This window comes from Urtica dioica, chromosome 3 (genome assembly GCF_054948205.1).
Source record: "Urtica dioica subsp. dioica isolate 48M chromosome 3, U.dioica_male_clone48M_v1_H2, whole genome shotgun sequence".
Taxonomy (NCBI): Eukaryota; Viridiplantae; Streptophyta; class Magnoliopsida; order Rosales; family Urticaceae; genus Urtica; species Urtica dioica.
Genome location: NC_142758.1, coordinates 2,994,003 through 3,016,832, shown reverse-complemented (window position 1 = coordinate 3,016,832; position 22,830 = coordinate 2,994,003). Strand labels below are relative to the sequence as shown.

Below are 22,830 nucleotides of genomic sequence, written 5' to 3'. Positions count from 1 at the left end.
AGAAAACATAGCAACCACCGTCAAAAGGTCACGCACTAATGACTTCCTTAAATCCATTGTGAGAATAATGTCATTCACCATTGCTTCTTTTTCTTTATTTTCTGAAGCAACTCGTCATCTGGTCTTCCACGTTTGATGGGCAACTAATTCCTCTTATATATTTAGTTATCCTTAGGCCCAGAAGGTGGTTTGGAGTGCTCAACTCTTTTTAGCTCTCCCCCAACATATTTTGCAATGAGGAGCTCTCGTATAGGTCTTGTGGCCACAATTCTTATGATGCATATAGTAGGTTGATGGAGTCCAAGTCTTTCATCGTTGAACAAAATTTATGTTCGGCTTATTTTCTTCGGTTATGTTGAATGTGAACACGGGCAAGTTCCTTTTACCATCAATATTTTTTCATGGTTGATGGAAACCTTGTTTATGGTTGTTGTTTCTATTGTGCTGGTTATTGTTCTAACATGGCTTTGGAAGGAATATATTGGACAACACTACTCATTCATCTTCAGCGATGGCCAAATTTGATGCTCGATGGACGGCATCTTCTGTTGTTGATGGCATATTAATATTGATTTCTTCTCGATACATCAACTCGTGTCTATAAGTGTATTTTTAAGGGCAGAGATCGCTCTTGAGTTGCTAATTCCGCTTACTTTGGTCATGACGATTATAAATCGAGTCATGAAAGTTCGGAGGGATTCAGTTGGCTCCTACTGAATGCGCCAAAGGTTGGCGAAGGTGGTATGTTCCTCGACACACATTGTGTAATGTTTCATAAACACGGCCGACATAAGGTCAAAGCCGTCAATCGAGTTCTCCTTAAGCTTTGAGAACCATTTAAGGGAATTACCCTGCTTCTTTCTCGCCATCGTCGAGTTGAGCTCGCCAAATGGTGAATATGAAATTAGTCGTATGGGCCTTGGGATCTCCGGATCCCTCATGGTAATGGATCTTGAGTTCTTTCCAAAAATTATGGAGTTGCATGTCTCTAAATCGTTTATGAAAGGAGTTCACCTCGTCTCCTTGATAAGAAGATCGATCTTGGGGGTTGAGCTTGTTGAGCTATGGACTCGTGAGTTCACAACTCCCAAGCTTGTGTTGGGCTCTGCCACTAATTTTTTAATTTGTTTGATTTCCATCCTCTCAAGGTGAGGTATAACAATAGCTTTTTTTTAGATGAATAAACTCTTTAGTTTTTTCGTTTGGCCAATTAATTCCTACATTGAGTCAGCTTGTCCTAGTCGATATTGCATACCCCAAATTCACTTTTTATTGAATGAGGATAGAGTCTGACACCAAAAAAAGTATATTAAGTGAGATGTCACATACAATCATACATGTGACAATGTTTTATTCAATGATTTCATTCACTAAGATTTTCTTCACTGAGTAGATTGCCCGATTTATTTATCCACAACAAATAATAACAAAGAATGGGTGATATAAATTGCATTAATCCAGCAATCTTGGACACAAAATTCATATCAATAAAACCCACAAATCCAACAAGATTAAGTCATATCACCAACGGTCGGGTTATCGACCCAGAACTTAGGATCTTGGCCATTGACAAATCATATGATATGAAGGGTCACAAGGAACTGTGTCTTCACTCAAGATTAATGTAACTACGAAAGTACATTTTTTGTGACATTAAGGCATTGATCATTTAAACGGTTTGCTCTTCGAACGATGAAACATCACTAATCTCATTCAACAGCTTCATTGGGAGAAGCAATAGAGTCTCACAAGACCTGACATCAAAAGTTTGTCCCAACAACGCGATTGATCCTCATATTGCAAATGTATGCTTTGAACTAACTCATATGATGAGTCTTTCAAGTCTGTACTTTCTTCTTCAGTCGTTGTGAGTAGTTTCATGGGCGTAAACACATATCTAAACACCAAAGTATTATAAAGAGAACGCATCCCTCTTCAACATTACACATAAATATATTTTCAATCTGCAGAAAAGTCATACTACACAAAGTAATCACACTAGATAGAGTAGTCTCACTAGTCATAATATAATATTTTTCTTTTCACATCTCTTTATAGGTATAAATCCCAACACTGAAACCGAAGAAACTATGAACCGCGAGCTCCGCTTTTTCCAGTAGAATTCATATTTCTTCCGCAACAACAAAATTTTGTAATGCTCTTAATCCAAAGTATATAATCAAGAGAGAAAATAATAAATCATGGAAGAGACATACTAGGATAAGTTCTGATTAAATGACGTATTCAATGTTATGTTATTTAATATCTGATTTTTGTAATAGAGTTCATTTCCTATATATAGGAACAACACTTCACAGCCTAGGTGCCGTTCTCAAATAATAGAACCTTGAAAAGAAAGACGAAATAAGTGAATTCTTGTTCTTCAAGTAAAGTTTCCCTCTTAAAAATGCCTAGCTTTACCTAATTGGCTGCGTAGCTATATTAAACACTAGCAATTTGGTTTTAACTAACCTTTCGTTAATTTCCCGTAAATAGCCATCTTGCTTACGTGGCAGTTTATTAATTGAATTAGTTTTACATCTTTGCCCTTATTTAATTCGGCCGCTATTTTTAATTAGGCAGTTTTTTTTTTAATTTTGAATCAAATATTGAACCCGAATAGGGAAGTTTTCAAATTTGAATTTTCCAGCAGATTTTGAAAGTTTCCAGCGCATTTTTATTGTTGATTTGTTTTCTAATTTCGGTAAATAACATTAAATTACAATTTGAGAATATTTTCCATTTATTGGAAATCTGTTATTTATTTTGACTAGATCTTTCTTGATCCAATTTTACATTCAAAATTTATTCTTTCTTAACGTGTTTTTTAATTCTAGAATTTTAGAACGTCCATAATTTGTTATTTGTTTTCATAATTTTAGAACGTCCAAAATATTTCCAGAATTTTTTTCAGTTTATTTACACGAATATACTGTAAATCATCTTTGTATTTACAATGCATTTTACGATGAAACAATATTAACTGTAAATCAACGTCGTATTTACAATACTTCACCATAACCAAAATCTCAGCAAATTCACAATCACTGAAACAAATCTCATACAAGAAGAAGAAGAGAGAAAAAAATCATCTTTGTATTTACAATGCATTTTTCGATGAAACAATTGGTATTAACTGTAAATCAATGTCGTATTTACAATACTGCATAAGAATTCACCAGAACCAATATTTTAGAAATTCACAATCAATGAAACAAATCTCATACACTCAAAACCACCAGCAATTCCGATGAAGAAGAAGAAGAAGAGAGAAAAAAAATGAAAGATCATCATAATACAACAAATCCTGTAATCCCTCCACCAATCCAATCCGATAGGCACAGCCCGTTTGCCGTCACCATCGACGAGCGTCGACCGATGTTGCAGAGGGTGGGCGAGTTGCAAAGAGTGGAGTGTCGGCCGATGTTGCAGAGGGTGGGCGAGTTGCAAAGAGTGGAGTGTCGGCCAATGTTGCAGAGCGTTGATTTTTGTTTTTATCGGTTTTGTAGAGATAAAGAGAGAGTATAGATATCTGCATTAATGGAGTTTAAAATCTCCCTCAATTTGTGGGAGTAGTTATGGCCGATTTTTTTTTTCAATTTGAATTAATGAGAGTAGTTATGGCCGAATATTTTGGTTTAAATTTTTTAATATTTGGTGTGTAAATGGGCGGGAATTATGTGGGGACATTTTGGAATTTCATTAGGCCGTAAATAAGTTGCTGTGGCTATTAACAGGAAATTAACAAAACGTTGGCCAAATCCAAAATCTCTATAGCCGTGTGGCTATATAGCTATATAACCCATTATATTAGAGAAATTTCATTAATTGGGCTTAATAACCCATTAAATATCAAGATTAGACCCTAATGTTTAAAAATATCTAAATATGGACTTTTGTACCGAAAATGGACAAAAATGCCCCTGAGACTATATCAGCTCAGCCTTTCCCTCTCACTCTCACTCTCACACTCGCTCAAACTCTTTCAAATCCACTCAAATCCTCTCTACTTAAGCGGGTTTCAAAAGAATCATGGGTAAGATTACTAACTTAATCATTTTTACAAAGTTTATGAATGTATATGATAGAATGTAGCATAAAAAATCGATCAGATCTGAAAACAAAGTCCAAAATCTGGGTTTAACTTGTTTGTACGATGGTATACGATGAAATTTAAATTTGTGTACGATGAAATTTAGAAAAAAAATTGGGTTCTGTACGATGCTGTACGATGGTGTACGATGGTATACGATGTTGTACGATGCCGTACGATGCCTCTTTTACAATGTACGATTCTGTACGATGGTATACGATGCTGTACGATGCAGTACGATGTCTATCAGTAAGATGATGTACGATGATGTACGATGGTGTACGATGTTGTACGATGCAGTACGATGATGTGCGATATAGAAGCTTATTTTGCATAGTTTGACTGTTTTTTTGCAGTTTTTGTCATGATTAACGGCACTTGGGAGAAGGAAGGACACCAATGGGTTTTCACCAATGCAGAATTTCGTGCATTCGTAATTCCGAAAGAGGTAACGTACACGGAGTTAGTAGATTTCTTATACGAGAAGTTCGAGTTAGACAGATTCGCGTTCGACTTAAAACTCGAAGTCCCATACGAAGTCGGTACAATTCCAGTAGGTCCTGCCGTATTGAAGGACAATGGTGATGTTTCGCATTTTATGAAGCACAAATATCGTAATAGATTTCAACTCTGTGTAAGTTTGGTACCGAAACAGATCGAGGTCATTGCACCTATTGCGTATCGAGGACTATGTAAAGGGAAAGATGTGGAAGTTGGAATGGTGTCTCGCAATGAACCGAAGAAGAGACGGAATACTCTTGTTATCGAGGATCGACAAAAAGATCCTATAATTGAAAACAAAGACGGTGGCTGTGACGATGACTTGTTTAACGAGTACAAGGGTGCCGGAAACGGTGACGAAGTATACAGGCGTGATAGAGATTGTAATCACAACAGTGACGAATATGATGGACACAATGGTGATGAATACGAAGATGGCGAAGGTGATGAAAACGAAGGTGGCGAAGGTGATGAAAACGAAGGTTGCGATGGTGATGAAGAGAATAGTGATGGATATGACGGAGATAACAATGGTAGAGGTGAAGAATTTGAAGAATTTGCCAATCCCGAAGAATATGAAGAATTTGTGGAAACGTTTACGGTACCAACGGGTCATTGTGAACCATCGGGTCAATGTCAGCGTGAGCCTCCGATGATCGGATCACCTGTCGTTCCTTATTTATGGAAAGCACCCGAGTTCAGCGCCGATGATGTTGTGAAGGAAAACCCGAGTCATTATCCAAGTCATTCTTCTACAGGTAATTTAAGTGGATTCAAATGAGATTCAAGTATAATATGAAACCACATATTGTTTAACTAACCTTTGAAAGTAACAGGTAGCTCAGAAGAAATATATATTGGGCAGCAATTTGAAAACAAGCATGAACTGAAGAAACATATCCACTTGTACGCGTTGAAACATAATTTCGAATTTAGAGTGAAATATTCTTCGAAAAAGAGATGGTATGTTCTATGCAAAAACGAGAGATGCACATGGAGGTTGAGGGGTGTCGTGCAGTGGTCTGAGATGTGGGAGATTACGTCGTACGAGGGTAAACACTCATGTGGGCGTGTTGTTCGAACAGAGGGCCATCGAGGAGCGGCACCATGGGTCATCGGTCACGTATTTAAAGACAAGTACTCAATTAACTCTATGGCGGAGTATTCGGCGCATAACGTCAGGGAAGAAGTGAAGACAAGATGGGGTGTGAACATATCGTATTTGAAAGCTTGGAGATCCAGGGAGAAAGCTATTGGGTACGTGCGGGGTACGCCGGAACAATCGTACCAGAAGTTACCGTCTTGGCTGTACATGTTGAAGCAAAAGAATCCTGGGACGTTAACAGACTTTGTGCGAGATGGTGATAAATTCAAGTATGCTTTCTTTTCCATTGGGGCGTGTCGTAGAGGCTTCAAAGCATGTCGGCCGGTCATATCATTGGACGGTGCATTTCTGAAGACAAAATACGGGGGACAGTTGCTTTGCGCAATTGCAATGGATGCGAATTCACAATTATATCCACTTGCATTCGGAGTTGTAGATAGCGAGTGTCATGCTTCTTGGATTTGGTTTTTGAGAAGATTGCGAGAAGCTATCGGTGAAGACGTACCTAATTTGGCGTTCATATCCGATCGCCACGTTAGCATCATACATGGTGTCGAGGTTGTGTTTCCTGGTATCCCTCACGGAGCATGTTACCATCATTTACAACTGAATGTCCAACACAAGTTCAAGACAGACCATTGTCGCTTTGAACTTTACGATGCGGCTTACGCCTTCAGTAAAACAGCATTCGAAGCTAATTTTAGACAGTTGAGACGTAAGGATGTCGAGATGGCAAAGTATCTTGAAGAAGTTGGTGTCGATCGGTGGGCCAGAGCTTTCTTTCCTGGAAAACGGTAAGAGTCTAGAACTTCTTTTGTACTGAATTTTTTATGTCGTTGATTATATAAATCAAGTATGTTTTATATAGGTACGACCTAATGACGAGCAACAACGCAGAAAGCTTCAACAACAAAACAAGGAATGCGAGGACGTTTCCCATTACGACGTTGCTCGAGTTTATTCGATTCACACTCCAAACTTGGTTTTTTGAACGAGAAGAGATAGCGAACAAGTTGAACACAAAATTGACACGAACGTGGCAAAATGATCTCGCACAGCTAAATAATAAGGCACAGTTCGTCAATGCGTACGGACTTGGTCTATATGAATGTCATGTCAAAGACGTAAGAGGTGATTTCGATGTAGACCTTATGGCGAAGACATGCACTTGCGGACTATCACAACAATTGAATATCCCGTGCGAGCATTCTATCGCAGCAGCCCAACATCGAAGCGTGGACGTGTACTCGTTATGTAGTGACTTTTATTTGAAGGAGACGTGGATTGAGATGTACAAGGAAGCCATATATCCGGTTGGCAATGAAGATCAATGGGATGTCCCGGCTGCCCCAGAAGATACCCGTAGACGAATACGAGCAGCCCGAGCTTGAACGCAGCGTCAGGGCTTCGACATATGGTGAACGCGTTGATCAATGCGCTCAACTTGCTTCCGGCAACGCCGTTCAAGTGATCCGTGATCAATCCATCATTCTTTCGCTCGTCTTGTTCGGCTTTGGTCGGACCGTCTTCATAAGTCATCCCCGAGACGAGTGCGTACTCGAGGCGTCCAAATCGTACCCGTTTGCCTCCGATACCAAAATGTATCTCGCCGCGTACCGTCGCCTCGATCTTCTTCTGAAGGAGAGTATGCTCGAGCGGAGTCCCGAGGATTCGTTCTTTTATCCCGAGCTCATCGAATCTACTCCGTACAAGCTTCAAGATCCCCGTCCCACCGTACGTGATACGCCCCGAGAATGAGACGTTGTACATGTAGTTCAAATTGTCCTAAAAAAACAACAAAATTAGGTCAGAAATTAAAAACATCGTACAGCATCGTACAGTATCGTATATCATCGTAAAACAAGAAATTAATTTTTTTAAAAAACATCATCGTATAGCATCGTACAACATCGTATGACAAAAAATTATTTTTTAAAAAAACCATCGTATAACATCGTATATCATCGTATAGCATCGTAAAACAAAATAATTAATTTTTTTTAAAAACCATCGTACAGAATCGTACAGCATCGTACGACACTTTTTTTTAAAAAACATAAACCCATCGTACACCATCGTATCGCATCGTACAGACCTATGCATTTCATCGTACAACATCGTACAGCATCGTACGATATCGTACGATGCATGAATATCATCGTACACTGCCCCCAATTTTTAACCCTAACTTTCTAAATCCGATCAAAAACAGCTCAAATAACCACAAATCAGATAAATCCTAAGTCCTAATACCTATTCTGACTATTTTTTATGAGATTTAACAAGAAATTAGTTGAAAAACTCACCTTTTTCGACGTTTTGAGATGTCGGGATTTCTGAGCATCACCGCCGCCGGATATTGAAGCTTGTTTATCGTACGCCATCGTAGTATATCGTATTGAATCGTACAAGGTCGTAATATATCGTATGGAATCGTAATTGATCGTGTGGGTTTGATTTCGTTTTTTTTTCATATGAGTAGAGAGAGAGGAGATGAGAGATAGCGCTCTTTTTTATTTGAAATGGTCTAAGGGTATTTTTGTCCGGTTTTAACCCAAAAGTCCAATTTCAGATATTTAATTAAGTTAGGGTCTAATCTTGATATTTAAACCATTTTTAAGCCCAATTAAAGAAATTTCTCTTACATTATTACTAACTCAGTAGAATCATATCAATAAAAATATCTAAGCCTCGTAGAGCATTCCGACCTCGATCCTCTGAGGCAACGGCACCCCCAATGCCGGAAGAGCGGACCGGCAGTTCCCGTGCATGACTTCATAGAAACTGAGCATAACCCGGTCAAACCATCCACACTGTTTCCCCACGTGAAACCTCGTCTTTGCTCGAACATGAACCACCCCGGCGCTCCTCGCCGCATCGAGATCAGAGATAGCATCATCATCGGACGGTGGAAAGGATCCCAATCGGTTCCTTATGTGATCTCGTAGGCGGTTGATGATCTCCCCGACGAAATCCTCTCCCTCATCCTTGAGCGGATCAGCGTACCCGTAGCTGATCACGCAGCCATAGACCCCATTGAGCCCCAGATTGGTGATCACGATCCGATCATGGGGAGAGACTTTCGGGACGAGAAGGTATCGGAAGGTCATGAAAAGCGTGACTTTATGGAGAGACTTCATGTTCTTGACGTAGTGGCCGAGGACCGGGGTTAGACCGTCTTGGATGTTTGTGTAGAAGAAGCTGAGTCCGGGGACTCTCTGGACGGTCGGGTCCGATATCAGCTGGGAGAGCCGGTCTAGGGTTATCTTGTGGGTAAGCTCATAATCCATCTTCCTTTGCCTTCCATAGAACCAGCCGAACATGACGAGGGCGAGGATGAGAGATATGGCAAAGGGAATCCAGCCGCCCTCAAGGATTTTCGTGAACACCGCTGTGACATAAACGCCCTCCATTGTGAAAAACACACAGAAGAAGAGAGTGACGAGAATATGCGGGGTTCTCCAGATTATGATCATCACGAGTGTCAGCAAAATGGTTGTGATCAGCATCACTAAGATTACAACCACACCTGGGATAAAAATATTGACCGGATCAGAGATCATTTATATTAATATTATTGATAAACACCTTATAAAAAACCCGAATGATTATTATCTCTCTCTTTCCCCAACCACTGAACCAACACTTAAGATTAAAGTATACTATTCTTGAAACGTGAGTGATTGAGTAGAGTGACGTACCGAAAGCATTCCCGATATCTTTTCCGTCTCCGAAAATGAGTATAACAGCAACGCATAGAACCATAAGTATGTAGTTGATCTCAGGAGAGTAAACCTCTCCTTCTTTCTTAGCCGAGGTGTGGATGATTTTGACGCGAGGGAAATAATCGAGGACCACCGATTGCTTGATCACCGAAAACGTTGCTGATATTAGCGATTGACTTGCGACAATGGCGGCCAAAGTAGACACCACAAAGATTGGCCAGTATATCCTTGTGGGTATGAACTTGTAAAACCCGTCGTTGTGATCGTTTGGGTTCTTTATTAAGTACGCTGTTTGTCCCGCATAAGTCAGCACCAGAGATGGGTATATTGTGAACATAAATGCAAGCTGTTACAGATAAAATAAGATATAAAATATACAATTAATTGAGTAATTAAGCCACCAAAATTTAGAGATTCGTTAAATAGTCAATCTTTCGTAAATTTTAAGTAAATAACCATTATGATGATATGGCATTGTTTAGACGTTTTTAGCATTTCATTTATGTCCTTGGAGTCTGATGGTTATTTACAATTATTAACGAATATTTACAACTATTAATATCTTTATAGTTTTGTTAATAAAATTTTGTAGCTATTTGCTTAAAATTTATCAAAGGTGAGTTTTATGGCGAAACTTGAGTTTTCATATCTAGATAGTTTCATGTAAAGTTGCGGGAGAGAAACTTATTGTTAAATGGCGAAAACCTGAATAGATTTTTGATTGAAATGGCCTAGATCTGCAAATAATGCTTCAGAACCTGAGGAGATCAAATAAAACTAGTTAAGTGGATGATCTTGTTCTTGAGATAATCATATAAGGCATTACATAAATTAAAAATTAAAAAATAAAAAATTAAATACTAAAAAGTAAATTAAAATTTAACGTCATCAATTGAAAATAAGCATTCCTACACCGAATTGGACAATAAATATTTAGGAATATTATTGTTGATTGTGAGGCATCATTACAAGAATAAGAATAGAAAAAATTATTCGATCGCCTTCAGTTTTATTACCAATTCTTGTGCTATAAAATGCAATGCCAGATGCCAAGACTGAGGTTGTATCACTAAAAAGATGGGTCATTCAGAACCCAAATTACGAGCCATTATAATAGTATAATTATAACTAATAAACATCAATTAACTGGTGAGCCATGATTCATTATATATATATATATATATATATATATATATATATATATATATATATATATATACATATACCTGTGATACACAGGACAGTCCCGCCGAGCATCAACCAGCCTTCCTTTCCATTTCTCAAAAAGAAGTTGACGATGTAGTGAGGCGATATGGCTTTGAAGATCATCGGATAGTTCGTCACGATGCTATAAACGCCCACCATCGGTGTGAAAAGAGTCCATGCTCCCATTATCGGCGAAAAAATAAAACTCACTCGAGATGTCCCAAATTTTTGCAATAAAAACAGGACGATCAGAACCGCTGCAGATAACGCTTCCACTATAGCTGCAATATTTTATAGCAGATAAATTACAACGCTCCTTTAGAATAAATAATACAGGGAAAAAAAGAAGTAAACTTGTCTACTAAATTGTTTACAGAATGTCTTCTAGTTGTCATTTGATAAGATGCTTTAGGAGTGCAAGTGGGGTAACTGTAGTAATTTGTAGACAGGTTAATATAGAATCATCTGAAGCTACATTAGTTTATAATTATGAGAGACTAGAATATAAAATGTATTGAACATTTAGATCGGGATCGTAACAGGAGACCCAAGAGTGAATAACCTGGATATATCCTTGTTCAATCAACGAGCCCCAGAGATATTAATGTGCAAAGATTGAGCACGCATAGTAACAACTCAGACTGAAATTTGACAATAACTCCAATAGATAATAAGCTTTTGTCTTAGAAAGTTCAGGCCTGAAATCCAATTTGGTCTTGGAATCGATTCAATTAGCGATAACAAAACTCAACTTGTTAGAAAAACTGTCATTTTCTTTTCACATTCGAAGAATAACTACAACATATATTTTTTTTTTCCTTCTCTCTTTTCTTTAAACATTCAAAGCTCAATGATGTGGTAGTGTAACTTACATTTACTGACAGAAGGGAACGGTCCTCTAACTCCGTCCATGGCCGACAAAACTGAGAAAAAAACAATTGCGAAAACGGAAATAATATAGAATGAAAAAAAGTGCGAAAAACTAGTTCCGAGAACGAACGAACAAACATACCAGATATTGCTGGTGTAAGAATACCATCTCCGATCAACATGCACATCCCTAACATCGCAATGAAAAGCAACACTCGTCTCGTCAAAATGCTTCTCTCTATGAACTTCTCGAGCGCGCTTTGCGTTCTGGGATTCGGGTTTGAATGCTTTCGAGAGGTGATTCCGATGTTCATGAGGCGGCATAGCAAGGAATACAAAGCAAATGTTCCTCCTGCAATGAATAAGTGAAGTTCGTATATGAAAAAGGCACGCACAGTATATGGGAGAATCAATGAAATCATATATCCTTGAAAATCTCTACTTTCAATGCAGCACATAAAATCTTTCTTTTAAACAAGATTGAAAAACTAAAACATATAGTTAGTCCTAAATTCCATGATAAACAAATAAACTCGAATATGGACTTTCGGAAGAGAGAGTGATTGTTAAAATAGCTAAATAGCCAACTGAAATCAATTTTTTTAAGAGAAACGGTGAGGTATTATTAAAGAATGACAAGAAAAGCCAATTGAACTTTGGTGAATCGCAAACCTTGAAACTTTGGTGGTTATTTTGTTAATCAATTAGTTTCAAATGGCTATTTTGTACCAAGAAGTCCTTCAAAGTGATGAATAAAATATCTAGAGTAGAAAAAAAACTATGACCAAGCTCTCATTACAATTAAAATTCAATTACCGAAGGGATTTAAGTCCTGTCCATACCTTCACCATGATCGTCTGCTCTGAGAGCTATACAAGCATACTTGACTACCCCAATGAGCGTCAAAGTCCAGAACATAATACTGTAAATTCCCAAATAATCACTCTCTGTCGGAGACTTCAATGGCATCGAAGGGTACACATACAGCGGCGATGTCACGAGTCCCCCAAAAACCACTCCCATCGTCTTGTAAGCCATAATTAACGTCTCTCTTCTACGATTCTCCTGAACCAAAATATCAAATTCATGTCAAGATTATTCTACAACAAAAAAAATAAAATTATATGTAAAATCCAGTGCGAAATTCTCAGGAATCATGACTATGAACAACTTCAAATCCAATATCCAATTCAAACCCATCAAACGAAATACAGTCACGTCAGAAAACTGAAAGAGATATGGAAAACAAGTTTTTTTTTTCTTGCCCTAAAAGCCGTAATTTAGTTAAACAGAACGTGTAATGTTGCGAAGAAGAAGGATCAAACCCATTAAACGTAATAACATTAACGTAAGAAAACTGAATGAGAAATAGGAAAACTTTTTTGAAACGCCCACAAAGCCGTAATTCAGTGAAACAGAACGTGTAATGTTGTGAAGAAGAAGGATTATCTGACCTGCCTGTTCCGTGGAGAAGAAGTCGCTATGGTGGCATCAGAGTCAACGACGACCACCGAGAGAGTCTCAGTAGTCGAGTCCATCGAAATCAATCTCTTGAGTCCCTTTTCGACTAAATACGAACAGCAACGCAAACAATCAACTCACGACAGAAATATTGTGTCGAGGTTTTTCGCTGCGAGTGTGTTGCGTTCCGTGTAGAATATATTCATGGGTCATATGTTTATATAGTATGGAAGGAGAACATGTGGCTCAAATTAACAAAAATAATTTTCTATAAAATATAGAGTAGGACTGTAGGAGGACTTAGGAGTATTTGTAGAGTGGGCCCGGATTATCACTAATAGGAAGGTTTACCGCACTCACGCAAATACTGTAGTTAGAACAGTAATTTGACGTCCAATAGCATTCTGTTTTTTTTGTTCAAGCGTCCAATGATATTTAGTATGTTGGTCTCACTTTTATATATATAAAAAAAAAACAAACCGACTCATAAGCAATCATAAAATTTCGCGTAGGCCCCACTTAATAATATCTATAGATAAAGATGAACCTAATAAAACAAATTAGTTCTATACACAATTACGGCACCTAATGCTAAATAAATTCAATATATATATATATATATATATATATATATATATATATATATATATTTAGGAGTATTTGTAGAGTGGGCCCGGATTATCACTAATAGGAAGGCTTACCGCACTCACGCAAATACTGTAGTTAGAACAGTAATTTGACGTCCAATAGCATTCTGTTTTTTTGTTCAAGCGTCCAATGATATTTAGTATGTTGGTCCCACTTTTATATAAAAAAAAACAAACCGACTCATAAGCAATCATAAAATTTCGCGTAGGCCCCACTTAATAATATCTATAGATAAAGATGAACCTAATAAAACAAATTAGTTCTATACACAATTACGGCACCTAATGCTAAATAAATTCAATATATATATATATATATATATATATATATATATTTATATCATCTCATTTAGATAACTTAAGTTAAAAAAAAAAGTTGTCTTTTTATTTTTGCCAATACTATAAATATTTGTGGGGTTCAGACTTCAATGCTTCAAGTTTATCTTTTTAGTTTTCTAAAATCCTATCTCAATTTTTTTTTTTTTGAGAAAATCCTATCTCATTTTATAAACAAGCAATACATATACGCTGTGTAATATCTTCCTGTATCTTATCACGATGACTATATATTTTTATTCTTTTAACCGACATAAAATTCAAGTGGCATACTCATGTTTTACCAGGATAGAGAAAATAAAAAGGATTGTGTCCATTGTTTATTTATTTATTACCTAAGGGTCCCACTAAAAGAGGTGCAAGAGTCTATTGTTTTTTATAATATTTTCACAAACCTATCTAAAAATATCCAATTCATTTAATCAATACCTAAGTAATCTACGTTAAAAATGAAACATATATATCGTTACACCGCCATACATATTTGATAAGTGTAGTTTTTTTTTAATCAATCCTTATCTATATTTCTTTCTCTTATAAACGTTATCATTATCCTAATTAAAACCATACAACAACAAAAAACCTAAAAACAAAAAAAACAAAAACCATTATGGATTTGGGTTTTACTTACCACTCAAAAAATGCTCTCTAAGTCTTAGAAGGGCCCTACCACTAGTTGGAACATTCCTCTGAGAATTAGTCAGAAACAAACAAAGTTTTCTTTCAGCCTTCTTATCTTGGTTGTGTCTTTCTACTACTCTTGACCTTTGTCACTTTTCCTAGGAAGAGTACTGGTCAACGACTGGTGGAAGGATAGACCTAAGAGATCGACAAAGACCTACTGGTTTGTCACTGGAATGGCAAACAATGAGATGGACTCTCTCACGGACCTCACTAGAGCGCTTAACATGGAGGAGGAAGATTGGGACCTTGGTGGAGAAACAGGGGAGCCAGATGAAGATGTACCTAACAACGCTTTAGCCGCAGTTGGGAAGGTGTTTGCACCAAGAATAGGGACGATGAAACTCCTTGCCTCTATCCTCTCACGAATATGGTGGCATACGACGGGATGGAGGATTAAAAGTCTCGGCAAGGTTGATGGGCACTTGCTCATTGGAGTGGAGTTTAAATCAGCCGAAGACTGTACGACTATGATCGAGCGAGGGCCTTGGTGCTTCAATGGGGGATTTCTTCTGCTGGAGCGTTGGCCGGAGTCTGAGAGGTGGGAGGAGTGTGAATTCTCGACCATCTCGCTGTGGATGAGAATCTACGGAGTCCCTCTGAGAGCCAGGAATGAAAAGAATACACTCCGGCTGGCCTCTACGGCGGGGAAACCTCTTGGCTTCAAATGGGATGGGAGCTTTATGTCGGTTCTGAACGATTTCTTCCGATGCAAAGTTGAAATAAATATGGCTCAACCCCTCAGCGCGGGTCGCTATATTCCAGTGGCAGGGAAGCCACATTGGGTCGCGTTCAAATATGAAAAATACCCCTTATGTGCTTCCATTGTGGATTGATTGGCCACGATAAATCTAGTTGTCCGGCTTCCCCAATCACCATCATAGGCACCGATGAGAGCACTCGACAGTCGCTGGGTCCGTGGCTACGCCTCGAGGACAGCAGGAGATCGTGTTTTGACGGCGATGGTACCCCGACAACAGCCATGGACGGTGGTCAGATGACACAACACAGGAATCCGTTGGGAACTGACATGGGGAATCGCAGCAAGCATAATCATTTGGCTCCTAGTTCCGAGGCCAATCAGGATCAAAGTCGGCGCAATAATTCCTCTCTTACTCTCGAGACTAAGTTGGGACACCCCCAAGAAGGTACGCCTGGCGAGGACACACGTGACAAGCATGTGTCTTCTAAATCCTGTCCGAGCCCAATCAATTCGAGCCCAAAACTTGCTGCCAATCCTGGGCCAAGTCATCTCACAAGCCCAGCAGGCCTCACAACCAATCCAAATGCCAACAAGACTGGGAAGGCCACAATGTTCCCATCTTTTGGAAGTGCTGGTCGCGACTCAGCCTCAAGCGAAGGAACTGTACCAGGGGGGAGTCTCCAGATCAGCGAAACCTCGAGTAAGAATGCAAGCGGCTCAACGAAGAAGAAGAGGAAAGTGGTCTCCAAGACTGGGGAACTCAAAGCCTGCCAAATTGCAGATCCCCACGCAAGGAAAAGATTCACGACACTGAAACGAGCAGCTCGGGGTGCTGGGAAGAAGACCGGCCGAACAGCAGAAGTGTAGCCTAGAGTATCACCCGTCACTCACCACCAAAGCCTCCCCCCCTGCCTGGGCAAACTCGAGGAGGAGGAGGCTGCCAGATTCATGATGCCCAAGGGTCTGATGAGAAGTTGGAAGAAGATGGTTACAATGCAGAGGAAGGAGCGCCTCTGGGATCGACAGGAGCTGGCGAGGAAGGCCAGACCCGCAGGTCGCCATGAATACCCTCTGTTGGAACGATCGGGGACTGGGCAACCCCGATGCGTTCCATAATCTCCAAAAGATTGTCCGGGAGGTGTCCCTAGATATTTTCTTCATTGTTGAAACAAGGTTACAGTCTCACCAGTGTAACAAGTGGAAAGCAATCTTGGGAATGAATGGGTTTTTTGTTGTCAATAGCGAAGGGCGAAGTGGTGGGCTAATTCTTATGTGGTCTGATCGAGTCTCGGTGAGCGTGAAATCTTTCTCGAAAGGCCATATTGATACCGTGGTCAACGAACGAGGCCGTCAATGGCAATTCACAGGTTTTTATGGGAACCCAAGACCTGAGAACCGAAGATTCTCTTGGGAATTACTTCGGAAGTTGGCTAGCTTATCAGTGGATCAACCAGAGGCGTGGCTCGTGGAATGAGATTGGAACGAGATCCTTTATGAAGGAGAGAATGACGGTGGGGCCAGAAGGAGCTGGGCTCTTATGAACGACTTTCAGGAAGCCCTCGGGGACGCCAAGCTAGAGGATTTAGGGTTCTTCGGGCAACGGTTCACGTGGGCCAATGGCTGGGACCCACCTAGGTTCATCCAGGAGCGGCTGGATAGGTTCTGTGCCAATGAACTATGGCTCTAAACCTTCCCGGCATTCCGGGCTTATAACCTGGAGTACTCCATTTCTGATCACTGTCCAATCCTCCTGAAACTCGACGGGATATGTTTAGCGGATGCCACTCGGCCCAAAAGGCGGTTCTTTTTCGAGGAGAAGTAGATACATGACAAGGAGTGTCAGATACATGACCAGTAATGAGCATAGACGAATGAACAGAAGGCTGGTGGTTTGCTATCGAGCTAATTTGTGAGGTAGGGAAAGAGATGTTTTGTGATTGGGAAGATGAATTAGGGCTATTGGTTTCCATCGTGATGATGAACCTAATGCTCTGATACCATGTAAGTTTGGAGAAAATATATTTTGTATATATGAACAAGCCATACGGCATCTACATTTATAGAATGAGAAAATAACAACTTGACCATGACTCAGCTAATAGAATAGGAACTAACTAACCGCTAATAATTATCTAGTAATTGAATAAATAACAGCTAATTACTCTAACTAATTATTAACACGTTTACAGTTTTCTACGAATTCATATCCCTTCCACAACAACAAAATTCTGTAATGCTCTTAATCCAAAGTATAGAATCGAGAAAGAAAAGAATAAATCATGGAAGAGACATACTAGGATAAGTTCTGATTTAATGATGTATTCAATGTTATGTTATTTAATATCTGGTTTTTGTAATAGAGTTCCTTTCCTTTAATTAGGAACAACACTTCACAGCCAAGGTGCCGTTCTCAAATAATAGAACCTTGAAAAGAAAGACGAAATAAGTGAATTCTTGTTCTTCAAGTAAAGTTTCCCTCTTTAAAAAGCCTAGCTCTACCTATTATATTATTACTAACTCAGTAGAATCATATCAATAAAAATTTCTAAGCCTCGTAGAGCATTCCGACCTCGATCCTCTGAGGCAATGGCACCCCCAATGCCGGAAGAGCGGACCGGCAGTTCCCGTGCATGACTTCATAGAAACCGAGCATAACCCGGTCAAACCATCCACACTGTTTCCCCACGTGAAACCTCGTCTTTCCCCGAACATGAACCACCCCGGCGCTCCTCGCTGCATCGAGATCAGAGATAGCATCATCATCGGACGGTGGAAAGGATCCCAAACGGTTCCTTATGTGATCTCGTAGGCGGTTGATGATCTCCCCGACGAAATCCTCTCCCTCATCCTTGAGCGGATCAGCGTACCCGTAGCTGATCACGCAGCCATAGACCCCATTGAGCCCCAGATTGGTGATCACGATCCGATCATGGGGAGAGACTTTCGGGACGAGAAGGTATCGGAGGGTCATGAAAAGCGTGACTTTATGGAGAGACTTCATGTTCTTGACGTAGTGGCCGAGGACCGGGGTTAGACCGTCTTGGATGTTTGTGTAGAAGAAGCAGAGTCCGGGGACTCTCTGGACGGTCGGGTCCAATATCAGCTGGGAGAGCCGATCTAGGGTTATCTTGTGTGTAAGCTCGTAATCCATCTTCCTTTGCCTTCCATAGAACCAGCCGAACATGACGAGGGCGAGGATGAGAGATATGGCAAAGGGAATCCAGCCGCCCTCAGGGATTTTCGTGAACACCGCTGTGACGTAAACGCCCTCCATTGTGAAAAACACACAGAAGAAGAGAGTGACGAGAATATGCGGGGTTCTCCAGATTATGATCATCACGAGTGTCAGCAAAATGGTTGTGATCAGCATCACTAAGATTACAACGACACCTGGGATAAAAAATATTGACCGGATCAGAGATCATTTATATTAATATTATTGATAAACACCTTATAAAAAAAAAACCCGAATGATTATTATCTCTCTTTTCCCAACCACTGAACCAACACTTAAGATTAAAGTATACTATTCTTGAAACGTGAGTGATTGAGTAGAGTGACGTACCGAAAGCATTCCCGATATCTTTTCCGTCTCCGAAAATGAGTATAACAGCAACGCATAGAACCATAAGTATGTAGTTGATCTCAGGAGAGTAAACCTCTCCTTCTTTCTTAGCCGAGGTGTGAATGATTTTGACGCGAGGGAAATAATCAAGGACCACCGATTGCTTGATCACCGAAAACGTTGCTGATATTAGCGATTGACTTGCGACAATGGCGGCCAAAGTGGAGACCACAAAGATTGGCCAGTATATCCTTGTAGGTATGAACTTGTAAAACCCGTCGTTGTGATCGTTCGGGTTCTTTATTAAGTACGCTGTTTGTCCCGCATAAGTCAGCACCAGAGATGGGTATATTGTGAACATAAATGCAAGCTGTTACAGATAAATATAAAATATACAATTAATTGAGTAACTAAGCCACCAAAATTTAGAGATTTGTTAAATAGCGCCAATCTTTCGTAAATTTTTAGTAAATAACCATTATGATGATGTGGCATTGTTTAGACATTTTTAGCATTGTCTTTATAGTTTTGCTAATAAAATTTTGTAGCTATTTACTTAAAATTGATCAAAGGTGAGCTTTATGGAAAAACTTGAGTTTTCATATCTAGATAGTTTCATGTAAAGTAGGAGAGAGAAACGTTATTGTTTAATGGCGAAAACCTGAATAGATTTTTGATTGAAATGGCCTAGATCAGCAAATAATGCTTCAGAACCTGAGGAGATCAAATAAGACTAGTTAAGTGGATGATCTTGTTCTTGAGATAATCATATAAGGCATTACATAAATAAAAAAAAATTAAAATTAATAATAAAAAAATCAAATACTAAAAAGTAAATTATTCCTACACCAAATTGGACAATAAATTTTTAGGAATATTATTGTTGATTGTGAGGCATCATTACAAGAATAAGAACAGAAAAAATTACTCAATCGCCTTCAGTTTTATTACCAATTCTTGTACTATAAAATGCAATGCCAAATGCCAAGACTGAGGTGTATCACTAAAAAGATGGGTCATTCACAACCCAAATTCGAGCCATTATAATAGTATGATTATAACTAATAAACATCAATTAACTGGTGAGCCATGATTCATTATATATATATATACACGCATTTACCTGTGATACACAGGACAGTCCCGCCGAGCATCAACCAGCCTTCCTTTCCGTTTCTCAAAAAGAAGTTGACGATGTAGTGAGGCGATATGGCTTTGAAGATGGTCGGATAGTTCGTCACGATGCTATAAACGCCCACCATCGGTGTGAAAAGAGTCCATGCTCCCATTATCGGCGAAAAAATAAAACTCACTCGAGATGTCCCAAATTTTTGCAATAAAAACAGGACAATCAGAACCGCTGCAGATAATGCTTCCACCGTAGCTGCAATATTTTCTAGCAGATAAATTACAACGCTCCTTTAGAATAAAAAATACAAGGAAAAAAAAAAAGTATAACTTGTGTGTATCTATATAGTAATTATACATGTCTACTAAATTGTTTACTGAATGTCTTATAGTTAGTCGTTTGATAAGATGCTTTAGGAGTGCCAGTGGAGTAACTGTAGTAATTTGTGGACAGGTTAATATAGAATCATCTGAAGCTATATTAGTTTATAATTGTGAGAGACTAGAATAGAAAATGTATTGAACATTTTGATCGGGATCGTAATAGGAGACCCAAGAGTCCTCGAATAACCTGGATATATCCTTGTTCAATCAAAGAGCCCCAGAAATATAAATGTGCAAACATTGAGCACGCATAGTAACAACTCAGACTGAAATTTGACAGTAACTCCAATAGATAATAAGTTTTTGCCGTAGAAAGTTCAGGCCTGAAATCCAATTCGGTTTGGAACCGATTCAATTAGTGGTGACAAAACTCAACTTGTTAGGAAAACTGTCATTTTCTTTTCACATTCGAAGAATAACTACAACATATTTTTATTTCCTTCTCTCTTTTCTTTAAACATTCAAAGCTCAATGATGTGATAGTGTAACTTACATTTACTGACAGAAGGGAACGGTCCTCGAACTCCGTCCATGGCTGACAAAACTGAGAAAAAACAATTGCGAAAACAGAAATAATATAGAATGAAAAAAAGTGCGAAAAACTAGTTCGGAGAACGAACAAACAAACAAACATACCAGATATTGCTGGTGTAAGAATACCATCTCCGATCAACATGCACATCCCTAACATCGCAATGAAAAGCAACACTCGTCTCGCCACAATGCTTCTCTCTATGAACTTCTCGAGCGCGCTTTGCGTTCCGGGATTTGGGTTTGAATGCTTTCGAGAGGTGATTCCTATGTTCATGTGGCGGCATAACAAGGAATACAAAGCAAACGTTCCTCCTGCAATGAATAAGTGAAGTTCGTATATGAAAAAAGCAGACACAGACACACAGTATATGGGAGAATCAATGAAATCATATATCCTTGAAAATCTCTACTTTCAATACAGCACATAAAATCTTTCTTTTAAACAAGATTGAAAAACTAAAACATATAGTTAGTCCTAAATTCCATGATAAACTCTTAAAGGTGTGGGGTTCCATCTAAAACCAAGCTTGGTAATTAGAGGAGTAACCCACAAGCCTTATAAAGAGCCCAGGATCGTAATACCCAATCGATGTGGGACTATCCTTGATATAAACAAATAAACTCGAATATGGACTTTCGGAAGAGAGAGTGATTGTTAAAATAGCTAAATAGACAACTGAAATCAATTTTTTTTAAGAGAAACGGTGAGGTATTATTAAAGAATGACAGGGAAAGCCAATTGAAATGAATGGATTTGCATAATAGTAGAATAGTAGGTTTGTTCAAGCATCACGTTTCAATGTTTTTTTTTACCCTGAGATTAAAGTTTATGAAAGTGATAAATTGCTTATATAAATCGCCAAACCTTGAAACTTTGTTTATTTTGTTAATCAATTAGTTTCAAATGGCTATTTTGTATAATGAGTGAAAACCAAGAAGTCCTTAAAAGTGATAAATAAATTTCTAGAGTAGAAAACAAACTATGACCAAGCTCTCATTACGATTAAAATTCAATTACCAAAGGGATTTAAGTCCGGTCCATACCTTCACCATGATCGTCTGCTCTGAGAGCTATACAAGCATACTTGACTACCCCAATGAGCGTCAGAGTCCAGAACATAATACTGTAAATTCCCAAATAATCACTCTCTGTCGGAGACTTCAATGGCATCGAAGGGTACACATACAGCGGCGATGTCACGAGTCCCCCAAAAACCACTCCCATTGTCTTGTAAGTCATAATTAATGTCTCTCTTCTACGATTCTCCTGAACCAAAATATCAAATTCATGTCAAGATTATTCTACAGCAAAAAAAAAAAAAATTATATGTAAAATCCAGTGCGAAATTCCCAGGAATCATGACTATGAACAACTTCAAATCCAATATCCAATTCAAACCCATTAAACGAAATACAGTCACGTCAGAAAACTGAAAGAGATATGGAAAACAAGTTTTTTTTCTTTTTCTTTTTCGAAACGCCCTAAAAGCCGTAATTTAGTTAAACAGAACGTGTAATGTTGCGAAGAAGAAGGATCAAACCCATTAAACGTAATATATAACATTAACGTAAGAAAACTGAATGAGAAATAGGAAAACTTTTTTGAAACGCCCACAAAGCCGTAATTCAGTGAAACAGAACGTGTAATGTTGTGAAGAAGAAGGATTATCTGACCTGCCTGTTCCGTGGAGAAGAAGTCGCTATGGTGGCATCAGAGTCAACGACGACCACCGAGACAGTCTCAGTAGTCGAGTCCATCGAAACCAATCTCTTGAGTTGAGTCCCTTTTCGACTAAATACGAACAGCAACGCAAACAATCAACTCACGACAGAAATATTGTGTCGAGGTTTTTCGCTGCGAGTGTGTTGCGTTCCGTGTAGAATATATTCA

The 22,830-nt window shown here is 38.9% G+C and overlaps 3 protein-coding genes across 6 annotated transcripts; 1 reads left to right on the top strand and 2 right to left on the bottom strand.

Moving 5' to 3' along the window:
• Nucleotides 1–3,286: 3,286 nt before the first annotated feature.
• LOC149402069 (putative potassium transporter 17) lies at nucleotides 3,287–13,148 on the bottom strand. 4 transcript variants are annotated; one of them, XM_089609102.1, is made up of 9 exons: nucleotides 12,955–13,148; nucleotides 12,343–12,565; nucleotides 11,643–11,852; nucleotides 11,503–11,553; nucleotides 10,651–10,911; nucleotides 10,130–10,182; nucleotides 9,401–9,770; nucleotides 8,349–9,228; nucleotides 3,287–3,813 (listed from the first exon to the last, which is right to left on the bottom strand). In XM_089609102.1, exons 1-8 carry the CDS (start codon nucleotides 13,036–13,038, stop codon nucleotides 8,384–8,386), a joined length of 2,097 nt encoding a protein of 698 aa, XP_089465228.1. In that variant the 5' UTR covers nucleotides 13,039–13,148; the 3' UTR covers nucleotides 3,287–3,813; nucleotides 8,349–8,383. The 4 variants fall into 4 exon arrangements, 2 of the variants coding, with proteins under 2 accessions (XP_089465228.1, XP_089465227.1); XR_016296073.1 differs by lacking the exon at nucleotides 3,287–3,813 and adding an exon at nucleotides 6,891–7,484 and having other exon boundaries at nucleotides 8,006–9,228; XR_016296074.1 differs by lacking the exon at nucleotides 3,287–3,813 and adding an exon at nucleotides 6,891–7,484 and having other exon boundaries at nucleotides 8,006–9,228; nucleotides 12,959–13,045.
• A 1,653-nt stretch (nucleotides 13,149–14,801) lies between these two features.
• LOC149402068 (uncharacterized) lies at nucleotides 14,802–15,461 on the top strand. Its single transcript, XM_089608231.1, has one exon. The coding sequence runs from the start codon at nucleotides 14,802–14,804 to the stop codon at nucleotides 15,459–15,461; it is 660 nt and encodes a 219-aa protein (XP_089464357.1).
• Nucleotides 15,462–17,396: 1,935 nt separating this feature from the next.
• Nucleotides 17,397–22,830, bottom strand: LOC149402067 (putative potassium transporter 17). Its single transcript, XM_089610163.1, has 8 exons — nucleotides 22,614–22,830; nucleotides 21,984–22,206; nucleotides 21,042–21,251; nucleotides 20,899–20,949; nucleotides 20,017–20,277; nucleotides 19,555–19,607; nucleotides 18,894–19,263; nucleotides 17,397–18,718 (listed from the first exon to the last, which is right to left on the bottom strand). Exons 1-8 carry the CDS (start codon nucleotides 22,695–22,697, stop codon nucleotides 17,874–17,876), a joined length of 2,097 nt encoding a protein of 698 aa, XP_089466289.1. The 5' UTR covers nucleotides 22,698–22,830; the 3' UTR covers nucleotides 17,397–17,873.